Raw genomic sequence first — 22,560 nt, forward strand, 5'->3', positions numbered from 1 at the left:
TTTGGGGTGACCCCTTTTGGGGTGGGGGGGTGTCCCCTTTTAGGGTAGGGGTAGCTCCTTCGGGTTGACCCCTTTTGGGGTGGGGGAGTGTCCCCTTTTAGGGTAGGGGTAGCTCCTTTGGAGTGACCCCTTTTGGGGTGGGGGGGTGTCCTCTTTTAGGGTGGGGGTGGCCCCTTTGGGGTGACCCCTTTTGGGGTTGTGGGGTGTCCTCTATTAGGGTGGGGGTAGCCCCTTTGGGGTGACCCCTTTTGGGGTTGTGGGGTGTCCTCTATTAGGGTGGGGGTAGCCCCTTTGGGGTGACCCCTTTTGGGGTGGGGGGTTGTCCCCTTTTAGGGTGGGGGTCGCCCCATCTGAGGTGTCCCCTTTGGAGTGGCCCCATCTGAGGTGTTGTCCCCTTTTGGGGTGGTGGGGTGTCCCCTTTTAGGGCGGAGGTGTCCCTTTAGGGTTGGGGCATTGGGACCTCCTATGAGTGGGGCTCAGCTCTGGATCTTCACCCCATCATTGGGTTTCCCTCTTTCCTGCTCCTCGGGGCTTTGGAGTTGGTAGCACTGTGGGTTCTATGGGGTGATATGGGGACACCGGGAGCGGTTCGAAGCAGAAATAGCTCTGGATAGGAAAATAATCCCTGGAGCCAAGAGGAGGTGACGCCCCATGGGGCTTAGGGCTGCCCCATAACGCTGCCCCCGTGCGCTCTGCAGACTTATTAGGGCAAAGCCAATTATAGGGTCGGTAGGGTGGGGGCTGCGGGCACTGCGGGGTTGGGGCACCGTGCCATAATGTGGGGCTGTAGGGTAGAGGCAGCCCCTAAATGTAAGCTTGAAGGAGGGGACAGACGGTGCCAGATCCCCATTAGGGAGGGGAGGAGGGTCCCAAATCCACCCCATAGCTTCTTTTAGGGGAGGGAGGGGAGCTTTAATTAACGCCGATGCAATGAGAGCTGGGGAAACCACAGCACGTGGTGTGGGGCTGCGTGTAACGAGTTTTGTGAGTTCTCAGCCCCCCCCACCTTTCACCCCTAGGAGACCCCAAAAGCTGAACCTCCATGGGGATGACGCCCTAAATCCTCAATGGGGCGCACGGGAGATGTGAGTTTTATTAAAGGCGCTGCGGGGATGGGGATAAAGGGTGGGAACAGAGCAGCGCCTCGAAGCGGGCGGTGGGCACCGCAGCCTCTCCTCCTCTGCGAGGCTTTGGGGGTTGAGGGTTATGAGGGTGGGAGGGTTAATAGGGCGGAGGGGATGGGGCGGGGGGGTTTTTGGGGTACCCTGCGACGTCATCGTGGGTCGGTCGCTGGGAGAGACGAGAAAACGGCGAGAAAAGGGGAAATAAATGAGGATGGAGGAAAGGATGGGGATGGAGGAAGCTGGGGTGGTTTATGGGGGAAGGGGCGGCACCGTCCCCGAGGAGGAGGGGGACGGAAACAACCCGGATGGGGGAGCGAAAATTCGATGGTTTTGGGGTTGGAATAGAAAAAAAAATTACATCAGAGCTCTGGGAGGGTTGGGGGTGGGGGGGGGGAAGCGGTCGCGCAGAGGAAGGTGCCGATATTGGGGGGCTATGGGGTATGGGGGGGGGGGGGGACCCGGGGTGAGCACCACACCCTGCTCGTCACCGGGTCCCCATTGCTGGGGGGGTTTGGGGGGGGGGGTTTGGGGGTCACCTCCCCACACGGTTGGGGTGAAGGATGCTCCGCAGGGCGCCCACCAAGCTGCCCCACGATGGGGAGCGGGTGCTTGTTGGGGTCTCCCCCCGCAGCTCCATCTCGATGGTCATCACCACCTTTGGGGTTTTGGGGGGTCCTGCGGTGCTCTCCTCATCTGGAGGGGAGGTTGGGGCACCTTCCCTGCCCTCTAACCGCTATTTTTTATCCTTTCGGGGTTCACCCGGAGCTCCTTTGGTTTTTTTCTCGGCGGTCGCTTTGGTGCTGCGGCTGTGATCCAGCATGGCGTAAAGCACGGGAGCCTGCGGGGATGGCAAACCCCATTGTCACCCCATTGTCACCTCCACCCCATAGAGCAGGAGGTGGGAATTGCACCCCCACGTGTCCCTTTGTCCCCTTTTGTCCCACCTGCCGGCTGCGCTTGGAAGCGTCTTTGGCGGATCTTTGCAGCTTCCCCTTCTCCATGGCACTAAAATGGGTGCGGAGATGGAAGCCATCAGTTCCCATCCACCACGCGGCCCCATTTTGGGGGTGGTTTTTTTTTTTTTTTTACCCCTAAATTATCGGTGACGACTCACCTCAGTCGTCTCTGCAGCACCGCCTGCCTGCGCAGCCAACAGAAACGCACCAGGTAAACCAGGGCCACCAGCAGGGCCACCAACAGGAGGGCAACGCCGATGATGGAGCCCAGAACGATGCCGTAACGAGTGGGGACTGCGGGGACATCGGGGACATTCCATGGGTGTGGGGCGGGGGGGGGTGAGGACAGAGGTATGGGGATGTGAGTGGGGTGGGGGGCGGTGATATGGGGACAGGGATGTGGGGATGGGGACAGGGATGTGGGGATGGGGATGGTGATGTGGGGATGGGGACAGGGATGTGGGGATGGGGATGGTGATGTGGGGACATGGGGACAGAGATATGGGGATGGGGATGGGGACAGAGATATGGGGATGGGGATGGTGATGTGGGGATGGGGACAGGGATGTGGGGATGGGGATGGTGATGTGGGGATGGGGACAGGGATGTGGGGATGGGGATGGTGATGTGGGGACATGGGGACAGAGATATGGGGATGGGGATGTGGGGACATGGATGGGGTGGGGATGGGGACAGAGATATGGAGATGGGGACAAAGATATGGGGATGGGGACAAAGATATGGGGATGGGGACAAAGATATGGGGATGAGGACAGAGATGTGGGGATGGGGACAGTGATATGGGGATGGTGATGTGGGGACATGGATGGGGTGGGGAGGTGGGTGGGGATGGGGAGAGCAATATGGGGATGGGGACAGAGATATGGGGATGGGGACGGTGATATGGGGACATGGGGACAGAGATATGGGGATGGGGATGTGGGGACATGGGTGGGGTGGGGATGGGGACAGAGATATGGAGATGGGGACAAAGATATGGGGATGGGGACAGAGATGTGGGGATGGGGACAGAGATATGGGGATGGGGACGGTGATATGGGGACATGGGGACAGAGATATGGGGATGGGGACGGTGATGTGGGGACATGGGGACAGAGATATGGGGATGGGGATGTGGGGACATGGGTGGGGTAGGGATGGGGACAGAGATATGGAGATGGGGACAAAGATATGGGGATGAGGACAGAGATGTGGGGATGGGGACAGTGATATGGGGATGGGGACAGTGATATGGGGATGGTGATGTGGGGACATGGATGGGGTGGGGAGGTGGGTGGGGATGGGGAGAGCAATATGGGGATGGGGACGGTGATATGGGGACATGGGGACAGAGATATGGGGATGGGGACGGTGATATGGGGACATGGGGACAGAGATATGGGGATGGGGATGTGGGGACATGGGTGGGGTGGGGATGGGGACAGAGATATGGAGATGGGGACAAAGATATGGGGATGGGGACAGAGATATGGGGATGGGGACAGAGATATGGGGATGAGGACAGAGATATGGGGATGGGGACAGTGATATGGGGATGGTGATGTGGGGACATGGATGGGGTGGGGAGGTGGGTGGGGATGGGGAGAGCAATATGGGGATGGGGACAGAGATATGGGGATGAGGACGGTGATGTGAGGATGGGGACAGAGGTATGGGGACATGGGTGGGGTGGGGACAGAGAGGTGGGGATGAGGACAGAGATACGGGGATGGGGACAGAGATATGGGGATGGGGACGGTGATATGGGGATGGGGATGGTGATTTGGGGACATGGGTGGGGTGGGGACGTGGGTGGGGATGGGGAGAGCAATATGGGGATGGGGACAGAGATATGGGGATGGGGACGGTGATATGGGGACATGGGGACAGAGATATGGGGATGGGGATGTGGGGACATGGATGGGGTGGGGATGGGGACAGAGATATGGAGATGGGGACAAAGATATGGGGATGGGGACAAAGATATGGGGATGAGGACAGATGTGGGGATGGGGACAGTGATATGGGGATGGTGATGTGGGGACATGGGTGGGGTGGGGATGGGGACAGAGATATGGGGATGGGGACGGTGATATGGGGATGGGGACAGGGATATGGGGATGGGGATGGTGATTTGGGGACATGGGTGGGGTGGGGACGTGGGTGGGGATGGGGAGAGCAATATGGGGATGGGGACAGAGATATGGGGATGGGGACGGTGATATGGGGACATGGGGACAGAGATATGGGGTGGGGATGTGGGGACATGGATGGGGTGGGGATGGGGACAGAGATATGGGGATGGGGACAAAGATATGGGGATGAGGACAGATGTGGGGATGGGGACAGTGATATGGGGATGGTGATGTGGGGACATGGATGGGGTGGGGAGGTGGGTGGGGATGGGGAGAGCAATATGGGGATGGGGACAGAGATATGGGGATGAGGACGGTGATGTGAGGATGGGGACAGAGGTATGGGGACATGGGTGGGGTGGGGACAGAGATGTGGGGATGGGGACAGAGATATGGGGATGGGGACAATGATATGGGGATGGGGACGGTGATATGGGGATGGGGACGGTGATATGGGGATGGGGATGGTGATTTGGGGACATGGGTGGGGTGGGGACGTGGGTGGGGATGGGGAGAGCAATATGGGGATGGGGACAGAGATCTGGGGATGAAGACGGTGATGTGAGGATGGGGACAGAGGTAATGGGGACATGGGTGGGGTGGGGACAGAGAGGTGGGGATGAGGACAGAGATACGGGGATGGGGACAGAGATATGGGGATGGGGATGGTGATGAGGAGAGCAATATGGGGATGGGGACGTGTGGGAATGGGGAAAGTGATGTGGGGATGGGGACAATGATATGGGGATGGGGATGGTGGGGAGGGGACGTGGGTGGGGATGGGGAGAGCAATATGGGAATGGGGACATGTGTGGGGATGGGGACAGTGATATGGGTCATAGGTGGGGATGGGGACAGGAATGTGGGGGTGGGGATGTGGGAAGGGATAGGGATGTGGGTTGGGATGAGGACAGCGATATGGGGACGTAGGTGGGGGTGAGGACAGCAGTATGGGGGTGGTGATGGGAACAGAGATATGGGATGGGGATGTGGGTAGGCATGGGGACAGCAATAAGAGGGTGGGGACAACGATATGGGGATGGGGACAGCAATGTGGGGGTGAGAATGGGGACGCGGATGGCCGTACCTTTCTCTAAGACATAGAGAGTGACCTGGGAGGATTTCCCTACGATGTCAGGAGGGTTTTTGACGTCGCAGGTGAAGGTGCCGTTGTCGGTGTAGTCCAGGTTGTGGATGACGATGGATCCATCCTTGCGCCGGGGGTTTCCCACCCACTCCATGCGTTCCTTGAAGGAACCCACGTCATCGATGTAGGGTTGGCCTTTGGCGTAGTGAAATATCTGGGGGTGGAGAGAAAGGGGGGAGGTTTTGGGTCACGGTTTGGGTCGTGATGCACCCCGAGGTCGGATGCGGTGCGGTGCTTACGGAGATGCTGTCACGGCTGCCCTCAGCCTGGAAGTGCCACGTGATGGAGATGTCCTCTGAGATCCATTCGCTGGACCAGAAGCTGCATGAGAGGGTGACGTGGGAGCCCACGGTGCCGTACACCTCCCGTGGTGTGTACACATGGATGGCCAACGTGGGGGACAGCCCTGAGGGGGTAGGATGAGGGGGGGAAGAGCTGTCAGCCCCATGGGGACACCAACGTGGCACTGGTAGAGCCATCAGCGCCATTGGGTCAACAGCATGGCACCAGTCGAGCCATAGTGCCCTATGGGGACACCATAATGGTACCAACTAAGTTGTCACCCCCATGGGGACACCAACATGGCACTGGTAGAGACACAGTGCCACCTGGGAACACCAACATGGCACTGGTAGAGCCACCAGCACCACTGGGTCAACAGCATGGCACCAGTAGAGTCGTGGTGCCCCATGGGGATGCCAACATGGCACCAGTAAATTGACCAACCCCATGGGGACACCAATATGGCACCAGTAGAGCCACAGTGTCCCCTGGGGACACCATTATGGCACTGGCAAAGCCATCAGCATCATGGGGACACCAGTATGGCATGGGTGGAGACACAGTGCCCTATGGGGACACCAACACCATTGGGTCAACAGCACGACACCAATAGAACCACAGTGCCCTATGGGGACACCAGCATGGCACTGGCAAAGCCATCAGCATCATGGGGACACCAGTATGGCACCAGTAGAGCCACAGTTCCCCATGGGGACACCAGTATGGCACCGGGAAATCGATCAGTTCCATGGGGACACCAATGTGGCACTGGTAGAGCTACAGTGTCCCCTGGGGACAGCAGTATGGCATGGGTAGACCCACAGCACCCTATGGGGACACCATAATGGTACCTGTTAAGCCATCATCCCCATGGGGACACCAACATGGCACTGGCAAAGCCATCAGCCCCATGGGGACAACCATCATAGGGACACCAGTATGGCACCCGTAGAGCCACAGTGCCCTACAAGGACACCATAATGGTACCAATTAAGCCATCATCCCCCATGGGGACACCCTCCAGCCCTATAGGGAAATAACCAGCCCCATAGGGACACCAGTTGCTCCGTGCTCCCACGCCGTCCCCAAATGCCACCAAAGGGCTTTTGTTGGAAGGGACAATGGCTCCTTGTTATGGTGGCTGTGGGGACGCGTGGTGGTGACATCGGGGTCTCCTTGCAGCCCCACAGCAGTGACCAACAGTTGGCCCCAATGATCCCTGTGGGGTGTTTTCCACTTTGTAGGTTCTGTGACCATCTGATCCCATGATCCTATGGCCCTATGGTTTGATGATCCTACAGTGCTATGGTTCCCTGACCCTATAATCCTATGACTCTCTGATCATAGCCCTCTATGTTTCTTTGAGTTTATGCTTCTGTGATCCTACAATTCCACGTCCTTACAGATCTGCAACCCTACAATCCTCTGATCCTATCATTCTACAGCTCTACAACTCTACGTTTCTGTGACTCTACCATCCTACAAGTCCACGATCCCATAACTCTACAGTCCTACAGTTCCACCATCCTACAGTTCTACAGTCCTGCAGCCCCATAATCCTACATCTCCACGATCCTATATTCCCACAATCTTACATCTCCATGATCCTACAGCTCCAGGACTCCTACAGCTCCAGGATTCCTACAGTTCTATAACCCTACATTTCTAAGCTCCTACATCTCTATTATCCTACATCCCCATGGTCCTACATCCCCATGATCCTACACCCCCATGGTCCCACATCTCCATGGTTCCACAACCCAATCATCCTACATCTCCATGATCCTACATCCCCATGATCCTACATCCCCATGATCCTACATCTCCATGATCCTACATCCCCATGATCCTACATCCCCATGATCCTACATCTCCATGATCCTACATCTCCATGATCCTACAGCTCTAGGACTCCTACAGTTCTACAGTCCTACATCTCTGAGATCCTACAGTTCCATGGCCCTACATCCCCATGATTCTACATCCCCAGGATCACACACCTCCATGATCCTACATCCCCATGGTCCTATACTTCCACAACCCTACATCTCAACGATCCTACACCCCCATGGTCCCACATCTCCACGATCCTACACCTCCAAGACCTTACATCTCCACAACCCCACATCCCCATGATCCAACATCCCCGCGATCCTACATTTCCAAGACCCTACATCTCCACGATCCTACATCCCCACGATCCTACAGTCCCACATCTCCAACAATCCTCCACCTCCACCATCCAACCAACCTCAACGACGACCACCTAATTGGCCCCACAAGGACACCACCACCTTCCCTCCCCTCAACCCCCATATTATGACACCCTATAACCGTCCCCGCTCACCCAACGCCGCCAGCAGCCCGACGAGGAGGAGGAGGAGGCGTCCGGCCCCGATGGCACCCAGCGCCATCTTGGTGCTGTCAGAGGGTGCCTGGAGGGCGGGCTGTGGGGTTTAAGGGCCAGCAGCATCGAGTGGGGCCAATGGGAGGCCAATAGGATGAGGGTTGTAGGGCGGCTGAGTCCCCCGGGGGGGTGGGATTTGGATACAGGGGATATTTTGTTTTGGGGTTGGGAGAGGAGGGGAAGGCATGCGGTGGGCACATAAAGAGGGCTTTGTGAGGCTGCATTCCCTGAAGCAATGGGGGCGGGTGGGGAGGAATGTGGATGGGGATGGAGGGGATGGTGTGTGGATATGGGGACATGGATGGATATGGGGTCAGAGGGATGGGGGGACACATGGATATGGGGATGTATATGGATATGGGGACATGGATATGGGGACACAGATGGATATGGGGATGTAGATATGTGGACATAGATGGATATGGGGACATATGGATATGGGGACAGAGGGACAGGGGGACACAGATATGGGGATGTATATGGATATGGGGACATATGGATATGGGGACATAGATGGATATGGGGACATATGGATATGGGGACAGAGGGACGGGGGGACACAGATATGGGGACGTATATGGATATGGGGACATATGGATATGGGGACATAGATGGATATGGGGACATAGATGGATATTGGCACATGGATACGAGGACATGGATATGGGGACATGGATATGGGGACATATATGGATATGGGGACAGAGGGACGGGGGGACACATGGATATGGGGACATATGGATATGGGGACATGGATATGGGGGCATAGATGGATATGGGGACGTAGATATGGGGACATAGATGGATATAGGGACATGGATATGGGGACATACGGATATGGGGACATATGGATATGGGGACATATGGATATGGGGACAGAGGGATGGGGGGACACATGGATATGGGGATACATGGATATGGGGACATATGGATATGGGGACATAGATGGATGTGGGGACATAGATGGATATGGGGACAGAGGGATGGGGGGACACACGGATATGGGGACATATGGATTTGAGGGTATGGGGACATAGATGGATAGGGGGACATAAATGGATATGGGGGCACATGCATATGGGGACACAGGGATATAGGGACAGAGGGACATGGGGACACACAGATACACAGGGACATAAAGACATGGGGGTATGGGGACACAGGGACATATGGACAGAGGGACATGGGGATAGAGGGACATGAAGGTGTGGGGACACGTGGACATATGGACAGAGGGACATGGGGACTCACAGACATGGGGACACACGGACATGGGGGTATGGGGACAGAGGGACATGGGGACACACAGACACGGGACATGGGGACACAACAGGGTATGGGGATATGGGGACAGATGGACATGGGGCCATCAGGTCACATAGGGACAGATGAATATGGGGACATACGGACATGGGGATAGATGGACACGGGACAGACGGACATGGGGACAAATGGATATGGGGACAGACGGACATGGGGCCATCAGGTCACATAGGGACACATAGACATGGGGACATACAGATATGGGGACAGATGGACATGGGGACAGATGGAGATGGGGACAGACAGACAGGGGGGACAGACGGACATGGAGCCATCAAGCCACATAGGGACACACAGACATGGGGACAAATGGACATGGGGACAAATGGACATGGGGACAGATGAATATGGGGACAGATGGACATGGGGGACAGATGGACATGGAGCCATCAGGTCACATAGGGACACACAGACATGGGGACAAATGGACATGGGGACATACAGACATGGGGACGACAGACATGGGGACAGACAGACATGGGGGACAGACAGACATGGAGCCATCAGGTCACATAGGGACACACAGACATGGGGACAAACGGACATGGGGACATACAGATATGGGGACAGACAGACACGGGGACAGACGGATATGGGGCCATCAGGTGACACAGGGACAGACGGACATGGGGACAGACAGACATTGGGGACAGACGGACATGGGGACACAGAGACATGGGGACAGACAGACATGGGGGACAGACGGACATGGAGCCATCAAGCCACATAGGGACACACAGACATGGGGACAAATGGACATGGGGATAAATGGACATGGGGACAGATGAATATGGGGACAGAGGGACATGGGGACAGATGGACATGGGGGACAGACGGACATGGAGCCATCAGGTCACATAGGGACACACAGACATGGGGACAAACGGACATGGGGACATACAGATATGGGGACAGATGGACACGGGGACAGACGGATATTGGGCCATCAGGTGACACAGGGACAGACGGACATGGGGACAGACGGATACAGGGACAGATGGACATAGGGACAGATGGACACGGGGCCATCAGGTCACACAGGGACAGACGGACACGGGGACAAATGGACACGGGGACATACAGATATGGGGACACACGGACATGGGGACACAGAGACAGGGATCCGGGGACACATTTTGTCCCCGTGGTTCCCGACAGCCTCCCATTTTGGGGTAAAAAAGCCACATTTTGGGGTTGTTTTTTTTGCAGCGCGCATCGCCGGCTCAGAGCAGCAGCGGGGGGGAGGGGGGCGGGGCGAGGCGCGGGGGAGCGGAAGTGCGTCACGGGCACTTCCGGTGAGCGGAGCGCTTCAAGATGGCGGCGCTGGTGTTGAGGTGACTCCGTGCGGGCGGGGCCTCCCGTGTCCCCCTATTTCTGCGTCCCTTCTTTTTGTGTCCCCACCTCCCGTTTCCGTTCGATTCCGGAGCTGTGAGGTTTTCGCTCCGAGGCTGTGATCCCGTCGGGTGCGGCTCCTCCGGGCTGCTTTGCGCTGTAGTGACCGCCTCGGGCCTGCTGGGGGGAGGGGGGACACAACACGGAGCTGCGTGAGGGCACAGCGCTGTCAGACAGCGGCCTAAAGAGGCTGCGGGGGTGGGGAGGGGTCTGTAGGGCAAAAGCTCGGGGCTGGAGGGGCTGTGGGCCTTCAGAGGGGGGTAAGGGGAGGGGGGGAGTGAAGGGAGAGCCGATGGCTGCATGGTGGTACAAGGGGAGGGGGGAAAACTTTGCTCCAAAAGGTGAATTTCTGCACCCAGAGGCTGTTTCGTGTAATGGGGGAGCAAAAGCAGCGGTGTGGCTCTAAATGAGTCTTATGAGGTGCGGCTGAGGGAGCTGGGATTGTTTAGTCTGGAGAAGAGGAGGCTCAGAGGAGACCTTATTGCACTCTATAACTATGTGAAGGGAATGGGGACACCATGAGGACCCCAGTGGGACATAGAGGACCCCAATGGGACATGGAGGACCTGGAGTCTAGAGAAGAAGAGGCTCAGAGGAGACCTCGTTGTAGTCTATAACTTCCTGAGGGGAGGTTGTGATGGGGAAGGGTTTGGCCTCTTCTCCCAGGTAACAAACAGGAGCTGAGGAAATGGCCATGAGTTGTACCAGAGGAGGTTTAGGTTAGACACAAGGAAAATCTTTTTGTCTCAGAGAGTGGTCAGGTGCTGGAATGGCTGTCCAGGGAGGTGGTGGAGTCCCTGGCAGTGTTGAAGAGGCTGGATGAGGAGCTACAAGTTATGGTTTAGTGCTTGTGGTAGCAATGGTGGTGGGAGGACAGTTGGACTAGATGATCTTGCAGGTCATTTCCAACCTTGTGATTCTGTGATTCTAAGAGCAGAGCAGCTTTCTGTGGTCAGCACTGCTTGTGGATCAGCAGCACAGAGCCCAGGATGGAGAGCAGAGATGTGTGACCAAAGTTCTGCAGCCCGTGCTGTTTCTGCACGTGGATTTAAAATGGGAGCATTGCTGCCATCCAGCACTGAGCTGTCGGAGCTCAGGGAGCATTTGGGGTCCTGCTGTCACACAATGGGTTTTACTTTGAGCTCAGAAGATCCTTTTTCCTCTTCTTCTTCCCCCAGCAGAAAGTTTTGTACCCCTCCTTCCTTCCTGCCTCCCCTTATGGATGTTCTGCTCTTTGATATCAGCACCAAAGCAATGTTTGGGGTTCCATTCTCTTAATTTATTCCCTTTGTGGCAACGTGGAGCTTTTTGTTCCCTGTGCCCGTTGCTTTAAAGGCAGAACTCTGCTGTGTGATCACAGTGGGGCTCAGGAAACAACGCAAAAGCAGAGCTGTGGTTTGAAAGCTGCAGCTGATGGCTTCACCTGCTGTCTGTTCCTGCCTGCATGATGAAAGGCTGTTTGGTCTGCTTTTAGGAAACGTGCTCATCTGTGATATGGAATCAAATGTGAGCTGATGGGTGGGGAGCTGGTGAGGAAAGAACAGCTTAAAGCATGAGGGATAATGGAGAGGACTTGATGCTGGTGGGTTGCTTTGCTGCAGGGCTGTGCTTTGCAATCAGGCTTCGTTTGATTGCAGGGAGATTTGCATCAGAAGGGATCTGAAAAGTGTGCTGGGGGGGGTTCAGAGTTGGGGGGGGGAAGTGCAGTGCTGTGGGGTTTGTTCTGGGTTGGAATCTTGTGTGTGATTCTGTCCTCCTCTCAGCAGCTTCTGCATGAGGGGAGATGTGGGGTGGGGAAAGAGAATCGAGGGTGGGAATAACTGGGGGGCCTGCAGGCAGAGATTCCAGCTCAGCTCTCCTGTAATTGTGGGGCTCAGAGTGAGCAGAGCCAGCCCCACAGAAACACAAAGGCTTCGTTATTCCCATGGTGGATGAGTAGAGGTGGTGGAAATATGGAAGCAAGCAGCTTTTCAATCAGCAACAAAGGTGGGAGTGCAGTGAGATGAGCTCAGGTTGGGCTCAGAGAGCTGGGATTTGGGTTTAGGGGGGGGGAAATCCATGCTGCCCAGTGTTGTGTCTGCACTGGGAGGTTGTGCTGCCTTAAGGGAGGGCTTGGAAAGGAAACATCCTAAGGGTGGTTTGTTTACAGAGGAGCTGGGGGAGCTCCTGAAGATTTCTTTACAGAGGAGATGGAGCAGCTCATAGCAATGGAGTTTCTGTGCCCACCTGCAGCTGTTTGTGCAGCCACAGGAAGGCAAAGAGCAGCAGAGCTTCGTTTCTCCACCAATTCCAACCAACCAGTGGGAGGTGCAGGGCCAGATGTTGATGTGTTGGAGGAGATTAATCACCGTTTGTTGCCGTGCTGCAGATGAATGCTCCCAGCAGTTCTCCACGCCTCCTTCTTTGTCCTTCATGGCCGTGCTGTAGATTCCAACCCACATCTGCAAGCGTTCGAGCTGCGCCAGGCTGGGGGCTGCAGCAGCTCCTGGAGAGCTGCCCTTCAATGTCCCATCACAATCACTGCCATTGCTCTGCACAGAGCAGCTCCCACTCCTCTGGGTGCCATCAAATCCCTTTTTTTTTTTTTTTTTTTTTTTGCCTCCTGCTCTCAGCTGAAATGCTGTGACAGCGATCTGCTGCCTCCCCAGTGCTCAAAGCTGTGATGAATGGCTGTAATGAGAGCCCTGATGGGCGTTAAGGGGAAGGGAGGAGGCTGGGGAGGTGGTGAGGTCTCCCTTGGGCACAGTGGGGTGTTTTGGGATGTGTCCCCCTCCCCGTTCATTGCTGCAGTGAGAGGGGCAGACTGCCTCATTGTGGCTGTGAGATTGGGGTGCTGTTTGTGTGTGCTGTGTAAGCAGGGTGATGCTGGGATGTCGCACAGAACCAGGTTGTGGGCTCAGTCTGGAGGCCTCAGCAAACAGCAGGGAGGTTTTGTGGGGGGGGAAATCACAAAATCACAGCTTGGTTGGGTCAGGTGAGACCTCACAGCCCCCCTCATCCATGGGTTCGCTGCCCTTCAGTCTCTCACACTGCCCAGGGTGATCCATCACCAGACTCAGAGCCACATCCTCTCACATACAGCCTGATTTTAGGACTCCAAGCACTCCAGAGGTGCATTTTTGACCCCACAACATCAACATTTCCTGCATTTCTTTGGCACTGACAGCTTCTCCCTCTCCTCTCTTACAGATGCGTCGCTCGGCGCTGCCTCCTGGCCCGGCTCAGCCCCGGCCCCTCCATGCACCAGTGAGTGTGGGGCTCTGTAGGAAGCAATGGGATTCACTTTTCCCTGTGGGATCCCATCCTATCTGCTCCCTCATTCTGCCCCACGTGTTGGCTGGGTGATATCTTTACCCTCAGTGGGGCAGCAGTGATGCTGTCACTGCTCCACATCACAGCCCTGAGCCCTGAGGAGGGCTGGGAGCTGCAGGAAATCTCATTGCATCTCTTTGCACTGCTGGGCTGAAGGAGAAACGTTTCTTTTCTGCTCAGTTGGGCTGGGAGTGTAATTGCAGTGTAATCTCAGCACCTTAAATTACAAACTTGTTATTTGGTGCAGCGTGCCATTGCTGTGGCAGTAAGGAGCAGGCTGTTATCAGTGCTATGTGAGGTGTTATCTGATCTCCTGCCCCGTGTGTGTGCTGCTGGTGGGTGATGTCTGCATTTTGGCACTGCTGAGCTGCCTGTCACCTCTTCTTTTGCAGTGTTGTCCCTATGGCCACCACAGCCAAGGAGGAGATGGCTCATTTCTGGGAGAAGAACACCAAATCCAGCCGGCCTTTGTCCCCTCACATCTCCATTTACAAGTAAGGCTTCATGTGGGAGCATCAACACGAGTCTGGGGGCCTCCCCACCCCCAATTCCTGAGGCAGGATGCTGACAGATCCCCTCCCTTGGAGCTTTCTCAGCAGATGCCCTTCCCATCTCTGTTTCATTTGCCATTCCCAGGCTGCCTCTGCACATTCCCCAGTCTCTCCCCTTTCTCTCAGTCTGGATTCCTGGGATAACTGAGTGCAGAACCCCCACCCAGCAGTGCAGAGCTGTCCAGGAACATGGAGCTGTGCCTCATCCCACAGCTTCCTGCCCACCTTTTGCCCCATTTTTGCTGACAGACTGCTTCTTTTGCAGGTGGTCGCTGCCCATGGCCATGTCCATCACACACCGCGGCACCGGCGTTGCTCTCAGCTTAGGTTTGTGCACCTTGTGGGGTTCAGAGCTGGGGCTGCTGCTGGACTTTTTCTCCCCTTGGGTCTCCAGTTGTAATTCTGTCTTCAGCCACGGGTTTCCTCCCCTTTTATCCCTCCTCTCTGGTGTTGCAGCAGCTCCAGGAAGCGATGCTGTGCTGTGTTTTAAACCCTCAAAGCCTTTGTAGCACTGCTTGCATTGTGAGATGCTGCTTTCTTCCACACTTTCCCCCCTATGAGAGGACGAACTGCTCTGCTCTGCAGCCCTTCTGTGCCTGCTCAGCACAGTGCTGACCCCACCAGGCCCTGCAGTAGGGCAGAGCTGACACCATGCAGAGCTCTGGGGATCCTCCATAGCACAGGTGGAGCATTTCAGCTTTCTGAGAGTGGGAATCCCAGTGGGGGAGAAGGAAGTGCTGGCATCAGAAGTGATAAAAATCCCCCCCTCAGTGATGGTGTGACTCAACCAGAGAACGTCTGGCTGTGAAAGGCAGCTTTATTTCTACCATGCTCTCATGGCAGCAGGATGGGGCTTCCATGGCAGCTCAGGGGGTGAGCAGAAGGAGCTGGAGTGGTTTCTGCAGGAGGGCACAGAGGGAAGGGGCTGAGAAAACACACACAGGAGTGGGGATACGTGTGTCCCTCATCCTGAGAGTGAGCAGCCAAGGGTACTGCATGCACCCAGCTTTGAGATTTCACCTCTAGGACTATAGGGGTGTACCCAGCCCTGTGGGATGAGATCCCAAAGCTGGCAGTGCTGCTGCTGCACTTTTTGCTGCCACATAAAGAAACCCATTGATGTGAAAGCAATCACTTTCCAGGCTGCTGGAGCACGGAGGCAAAATGCTTTTGTTGAGAAGAGGGGAAGTGCTCATCTCCTCTCCAGCAAAGGCTGTAATTATGGGAGGCTTTGCCTTCCTGCACTCCTCACAAAGGGGGTTGAGGAGATGAGTGCTTGCAATCAGATGCCATTGAGCACAGCAGTGGGCACTGCTGGTCTTTGAACAGCACCATCTGGAGAGAACCTCGTGGCTTCAGATTGATGAGGAGGAGCTGTAGGGGTCCTGTATGGCTGTCTGTCTGTCTATCTGTGGGTGTTGGGGAGGGGCTGCTTTCCCCCTACGTGTGGGACTGTATTGCTGCATTGTGTCCCCCACTTCAGCTGAGCCTTCAGGCTGATCCACCTGCAGTTGAGCTCACGTTGCTCTGCTTTCTGCCCTCTGTGCAGGACCCCCATCCCATGCCTTGCTGCTCCACGTGGAGCCCCCCACAGCCCATGGGGTGCTGCAGGACAGTCCTCCTCCCTCTGTTTGCCTCCAAACCTGACCTGGGGCTGCTGGATCCAACATAACCATCACGTTCTGTCCCTACAGGTGTTTCTCTCTTCAGCCTAGCTGCTCTGCTGCTCCCAGAGCAGTTCCCTCACTACATGGCCATGGTAAAATCACTCAGCCTTGGCCCTGCTCTCATCTACTCTGCTAAATTCGCCCTGGTTTTTCCCCTCTCCTACCACACTTGGAATGGAATCCGGCACCTGGTGAGTGAGCTTTGTGTGTTTGTATGTAGAGGACGCTGTGCTGGGTGTGGAATCTGGGAAAGGTGCCCTTGGGAAGAGGAATTAATCTCCTCAGAGCTATTTTTGGGTGTGTTTAAGCCGCAAAGAGCAGCTCTATGCTGATGCTTTGTGGAGCAGTGTGGTTATCCAGGGCATCCCCTGCTCTGTGTCTCCTCCATGGGGCACGGATGAGCCCTGCAGAGCAACCACCCCTTGCTTCTCATCCCTTCCTCTGCTGTGCTGTGATTTCCAATGCTCTGTGCTAATGAATGAGCCTGGAAGATGCTTTGCAGGGCCTCTGGAGATGGTGATGTGTGCACAGAAAGTAACCTGGGATGTTCACCTTGGGGTGGAGGACTGGAACAGACAGCACAGCTCAGCCAAACTTCTGTGTTCGGGGAAGGAAGGAGGGCTGGGAACAGGGCAGGATGTGAAGCTTTTTGTGGCTGCTTTTTGCAGCTGCTTTGGTGTTTCTGCAGCTCCTGATAGGTTGGGTTTGATGGGAGCTGCCATCGTCTTCCTGTAGAGCTCCTGCACTTTGGGGCTGTCAGATCTGTGGTGCTTTGTAACCTATTTCCATCAGTGGGAGGGGAGGGAGCAGAGAGCAGCAGCTGCTGATGTGGAGCAATGGTGGGGATTAAGAGGAGCTCTGATTATGGGAAGGGGGGGGGGGGAATAAGGGGGAATAAACACATCCTGGGAGACCCCAATGTAAAGGATGGAGGGAGGGGGGATGGTTTTAAACTAAAAGAGGGGAAACTTGGGTCAGATGTGAGGAGTAAATCCTTTACCTGAAGGCACAGAGCTGGGGGTGCCCCATCCCTGCAGGTCTGTGGGCAGTGTGGGGGGCACTCAACCCATGGCAGCAGTGGGGTGGGGGGGGGGTGGGGGGTTGAAGCCCTTCTGAGCCAACCTTGGTGTGGTGCAGCCCCTATGAGGGATCTTTCCTTTTTCATAACTGCCTCTCTTCTCTCCCCACAGGTGTGGGATATGGGGAAGGGCTTCAAGCTCACCCAGGTGGAGCAGTCAGGGGTTCTGGTGCTGATTCTGACTCTGCTCTCCTCTGCAGGCATCGCAGCGATGTAACACAGCTTCCCCCCCCCCCCCCCCTATTGACCACATCCCAAATGATGGCAGATTGATTCCATCTCCTGGGGATGGACAGACAGAAAGAGGAGGGGGGAGGGCAGCATTCCCCCCTCCCCAATCATATGGCTGGGCAGAGGCTCAGCCCTGCTCTGTGCACATCACAGTGGTTCAGCCACTGTCTGGGTGCTTTGCTGGGGGGTTTTATTCCCCTTTGGGACATTATTTACAGCACAGCCCTTTGCAATAAAGCAACTTTGATTCTTCTGCTGAGGCTGAGCTGCTGTTCTTTGGCCCTGAGGGGGGGTGGTTGACATTGAGGTGAAGAGAACTGCAGCTTAAAAGCAATCCAGGGCTGTTGGTGAAGCTGGGGTAGCACTGACCTTTGAGTTTACTTTGATGTGATGCTGCCAGGAATTTCCTACCCGTGCTGTTTGTGTTTACAGGGCTGCAGCTGCACCTGGGAGATCTTTTTGCTGCACTTCGATGGGTTTTGATGGGTTTGCTTTGCAGAGGACACTGGGATGGATCCTCCCTCCCATTAACAGCCCTGAATCCCGGCTCTATGGAGCTGCAATGACAGCAGCTGTCCCAGCAGGAGGGATCTTATGGGTGAGACCCGATGTCTTTCAGCTCCAAACATCCTGCAGTGGCTGAAATGTTTTTTATTTGGAACTCTTTCCTGCTGCCTGATGAGCAGAAGCCTAACGAGCCGTTCTGCAGCTGCTAACAAAGCTCAGGTTTGGCTGCACTCTGCAGGCTCTGTTCTGCTCCTGCAGACAGGAGGGGGGTTGCCTTCAGGGTGGGGTTTGGCCCCATTTCTGCCCCATGGTGCCCCCAGGGCTGAGTTCTGCTCTGTGGTGTTGCTGCCCTGTTGCTCCTCTGCTGCTGCTGTGGGTGAGGGCTGCACTCCATGCGTGTCCTCACTGCTGTTTGTTGGTTCCAGGGTGGCACAAAGAGCCCCACAGCTCTCCTGGGGCTGTGAGGGGGGAGATGGAGGCAGAGGGGGATGTGGGGATGGAGGATGGGGGGGATTTGGGGAACCCTGGGGGTGGGGGGACCCCAATGGGAGGTGAGGGGAGTGGTGCCCACCCTCTGCATTGCGTGGCACAGAGCTGGGTGGGACAAAAAGCCCCCAAAGTGGGGTGTGGGGTTTGCTGCCATCTCAGGAAACATTTTGTGTTGGGGAGGGGGAACACGGTGTGGCCATGCAGGTCACCTTGTGGGTGACAAGGTGACAGGAAAGGTGACAGAAAAGGTGGCATAGCATCAAGGTGACGTGGTGTCATGGTTGCATGGCACAGTGGCCACCAGCAGCACTGAGGTGCCATGGCATTGTGGTACCAAAGTGACATGGTGACATGATATCATGGTGCCAAGGTGACATAATGTCCAAGTGACATGGCATCATGGTGACACAGCTCAGTGGCCACATCCAGCACTACCAAGGTGATGTGGTGACATGATATCGTGGTGACAGGGTGACGTAGTGTCAAGGTGACATGGCATCATGGTATCAAGGTGACGTGATATCAAGGTGACATGGTCTCATGGTGCCAAGGTGATGGGGCTCATGGTGACTTGGTGTCATGGCTCAGTGGCCACCTCCAGCACCAAGGTGACATGATATCATGGTGACAAGGTGACATAGTGTCAAAGTGACATGGCATCATGGTAACATGGCTTAATGGCCAGCACCAAGGTGACATGATATTGTGGTGACATGGTGACATGATATCATGGTGACAAGGTGATGGGGCTCATGGTGACTTGGTGTCATGGCTCAGTGGCCACCTCCAGCACCAAGGTGACATGATATCATGGTGACAAGGTGACATAGTGTCAAAGTGACATGGCATCATGGTAACATGGCTTAATGGCCAGCACCAAGGTGACATGATATCATGGTGACAAGGTGATGGGGCTCATGGTGACTTGGTATCACGGTGGCACTGGCTCAGTGGCCACCTCCAGCACCAAGGTGAAATGATATCATGGTGACAAGGTGACATAGTGTCAAAGTGACATGGCATCATGGTGACATGGCTTAATGGCCAGCACCAAGGTGACATGATATCATGGTGACAAGGTGATGGGGCTCATGGTGACTTGGTGTCATGGCTCAGTGGCCACCTCCAGCACCAAGGTGACATGATATCATGGTGGCAAGGTGACGTGGTGTCCAAGTGACATGGCATCATGGTGACATGGCTTAATGGCCAGCACCAAGGTGACATGATATCATGGTGGCAAGGTGACGTGGTGTCCAAGTGACATGGCATCATGGTGACATGGCTTAATGGCCAGCTCCAAGGTGACATGATATCATGGTGACAAGGTGATGGGGCTCATGGTGACTTGGTGTCATGGCTCAGTGGCCACCTCCAACACCAAGGTGACATGGTGACAAGGTGACATGGTCTCAGAGTGACATGGCATCATGGTGACGTGGCTCAGTGTCCACCACAGCACTAAGATGATATCGTGACAAGGTCTCATGGCATCACGGTGACGTGGCATCGTGGTCACACGGCTCAGTGGCCACCTCCAGCACCAAGCTGACATGGCATCGTGGTCCCAAAGTGCCATGGTGACACGGTGCCAAGGTGAATGATCCCTGCGTGCCCTGGTTTTGGTGTTGGGGAGGTTGGGTCACCCACCTTCCCAACCATGTGGGTGCTGACCCCATTGCAGGCCCTGCTCAGTGCTGTGGAATTTTGGATCCATCCGCAGAGCTGCGCGGCGGCGGCGGCTGAACGGGCTGTGAGGTTCAGTTTTGGGGGGGGAATCCTGGCCGGCATCTCCCACGTCCCCAAAAATGTCCCCCATGGGGAGGCCTGGAGGGGATGGAGGCGTTCAGTGGGGTGGGTTGCAGGGCTGGGGGAGGGGGGTCTGGGGGGGGCTGCACTCACCTGGGAGCGGGGCACTGAGGGCAGCAAATGGCCGCGGTCGTTGGCTAAAGGTTGAGTGGAGCCGTCCCGGGGGGAGGGGCGCTGGGGGGGGGTGAAGGGGGGAGAGGGATGGATGGGATGGGGAGGTGAAGGGGGGGAGGGATAGGATGGATGGGGGGGGGAGCGAATGGTGGTCCAGAAGGGGGTGAATTTGGGGGGGATTGGGGGGTGAAGGGGGGGGGATGGATGGGATGGGGGGGGGTGAAGGGGGGGGATGGATGGGATGGGGAGGTGAAGGGGGGGAGGGATAGGATGGATGGGGGGGGGTGAATGGTGGTCCAGAAGGGGGTGAATTTGGGGGGGATGGGGGGGAGATGGAGGGGATGGGGGGGGTGAATGGGGGGGAGATGGAGGGGATGGGGGGGTGAATGGAATGGGGGGGACGGAGGGGATGGGGGGGGTGAATGGAATGGGGGGGGACGGAGGGGATGGGGGGGGTGAATGGAATGGGGGGGGATGGGGGGGGTGAATGGAATGGGGGGGGACGGAGGGGATGGGGGGGTGAATGGAATGGGGGGGGACGGAGGGGATGGGGGGGGTGAATGGAATGGGGGGGGACGGAGGGGATGGGGGGGATAGGGGGGGTGAATGGGGGGGGGATGGAGGGGATGGATGGGATGGGGGGGTGAATGGGGGGGATGGAGGGGATGGGGGGGTGAATGGAATGGGGGGGGATGGAGGGTATGGGGGTGAATGGGGGGGGATGGAGGGGATGGGGGGGGTGAATGGGGGGGGATGGAGGGGATGGGGGTGGTGAATGGGGGCGGATGGAGGGGATGGGGGTGGTGAATGGGGGCGGATGGAGGGGATGGGGGGGGTGAATGGGGGGGGATGGAGGGGATGGGGGGGGTGAATGGAATGGGGGGGGGATGGAGGGGATGGGGCGGTGAATGGAATGGGGGGGGATGGAGGGGATGGGGGGGGGTGAATGGGGGGGGATGGAGGGGATAGATGGGATGGGGGGTGAATGGGGGGGATGGGGGGGAGAGATGGGGGGGTGAACGGGGGGGGATGGATGGGATGGGGGGGTGAACGGGGGGGGATGGGGGGGTGAACGGGGGGGGATGGATGGGATGGGGGGGTGAACGGGGGGGTGAAGGGGATGGGGGGGATGGATGGGATGGGGGGGGATGGGATGGAGGGGGGGTGGATTGGGGGGGGTGTGGATGGAGGCACGAGGGAAGGATTTGGAGGGCTGGGGGGGGGTGTGGATGGGGGCTGTGGGGATGGGATGGAAGTGGGGTGGGGGTCGCGAGGGGGGGGTGGGGGTAGAAGTGAGGGAGAGGAGTGCTGGTGGTGTTGGAGGAGGGGGGGCGGCCATTGGTGCAGGTGGGGGTGTCCCAATGGGGGTCGGGGATGGGATGGGGGGAGTTCAGGCGTCCCCGGGATTGGCGTGGGGTGGGCGGGGGGGTCTCGTTGTTGCGGTACCTGCCGGCAAGGCCGGGCAACGCTCCAGTTCTGCAGGCGGGGAGGGGTGAAGGCGTCCTCGTACTGCGGGGGGAGAGCAGCCGATGGGAGAACGGCTCCCCCCCGGTCCGGGGATCCACGAATCCGGGTCCTTCCGATGGCTCAGGGTTCGGTTTGGACCCATTTCCCCCCCACTCCTCCCATTGCAGCCCCGCTCCCCACCTGCCCCGCGCTGAACCGCGCCGCCATCACGGCGTCCTCCGTCTCCTAGCAACCGCCCCCCCCTCAGCGACGCCTCAGGGCGCCCCCTGGCGGCCAAAGGGGGAAATGCAGGGAACGGCTGCGGCTCCACCTTTGGGATCGGAACAATTCGGGCTTTGGGGTCGGAACAGTTCGGGCTTTGGGGTCGGTGTGTAGGGTTAGGAGTTAAGCATAGGGTCAGGGTTGGAGGACGGTGTGATGACTCGGGTCAATACAATCATTGGGGTGAATGTTTGGGGTCATCCCATAATGATTTCTGTTTAAACAAATGCCATCCCCCCCCCCAAACTCCCTTTTCCCCATTTTGGGACCACGCAACGGGGCAGCGCTTCGTTCACTTTGGGTTTATT

The 22,560-nt window shown here is 56.8% G+C and overlaps 3 protein-coding genes and 1 long non-coding RNA gene across 4 annotated transcripts; 2 read left to right on the forward strand and 2 right to left on the reverse strand.

The window, feature by feature from the left end:
- Nucleotides 1-1,639: 1,639 nt before the first annotated feature.
- MPZ (myelin protein zero) lies at nt 1,640-8,713 on the reverse strand. The gene is made up of 6 exons (XM_090127338.1): nt 7,992-8,713; nt 5,602-5,768; nt 5,303-5,516; nt 2,239-2,374; nt 2,069-2,129; nt 1,640-1,962 (listed from the first exon to the last, which is right to left on the reverse strand). The coding sequence occupies exons 1-6, from the start codon at nt 8,056-8,058 to the stop codon at nt 1,858-1,860; spliced, it is 750 nt and encodes a 249-aa protein (XP_089983464.1). The 5' UTR covers nt 8,059-8,713; the 3' UTR covers nt 1,640-1,857.
- LOC149914330 (uncharacterized) lies at nt 1,869-7,398 on the forward strand. Its single transcript, XR_016460569.1, has 4 exons — nt 1,869-2,022; nt 2,256-2,367; nt 5,374-5,732; nt 6,889-7,398. It is a non-coding gene; the product is annotated as an uncharacterized LOC149914330 (long non-coding RNA).
- A 1,904-nt stretch (nt 8,714-10,617) lies between the features above and the next one.
- On the forward strand, nt 10,618-17,865 carry SDHC (succinate dehydrogenase complex subunit C). Its single transcript, XM_031611411.2, has 6 exons — nt 10,618-10,708; nt 13,956-14,012; nt 14,471-14,572; nt 14,895-14,956; nt 16,324-16,487; nt 17,487-17,865. Exons 1-6 carry the CDS (start codon nt 10,689-10,691, stop codon nt 17,589-17,591), a joined length of 510 nt encoding a protein of 169 aa, XP_031467271.1. The 5' UTR covers nt 10,618-10,688; the 3' UTR covers nt 17,592-17,865.
- Nucleotides 17,866-18,327: 462 nt separating this feature from the next.
- On the reverse strand, nt 18,328-22,234 carry CFAP126 (cilia and flagella associated protein 126). The gene is made up of 5 exons (XM_090126864.1): nt 22,172-22,234; nt 21,971-22,033; nt 20,504-20,584; nt 20,252-20,428; nt 18,328-18,570 (listed from the first exon to the last, which is right to left on the reverse strand). The coding sequence occupies exons 1-5, from the start codon at nt 22,196-22,198 to the stop codon at nt 18,328-18,330; spliced, it is 591 nt and encodes a 196-aa protein (XP_089982990.1). The 5' UTR covers nt 22,199-22,234.
- Between the last annotated feature and the right edge of the window lie 326 nt (nt 22,235-22,560).

This window comes from Phasianus colchicus, chromosome 30 (assembly GCF_987193195.1).
Source record: "Phasianus colchicus chromosome 30, bPhaCol1.hap1.1, whole genome shotgun sequence".
Lineage (NCBI taxonomy): Eukaryota > Metazoa > Chordata > Aves > Galliformes > Phasianidae > Phasianus > Phasianus colchicus.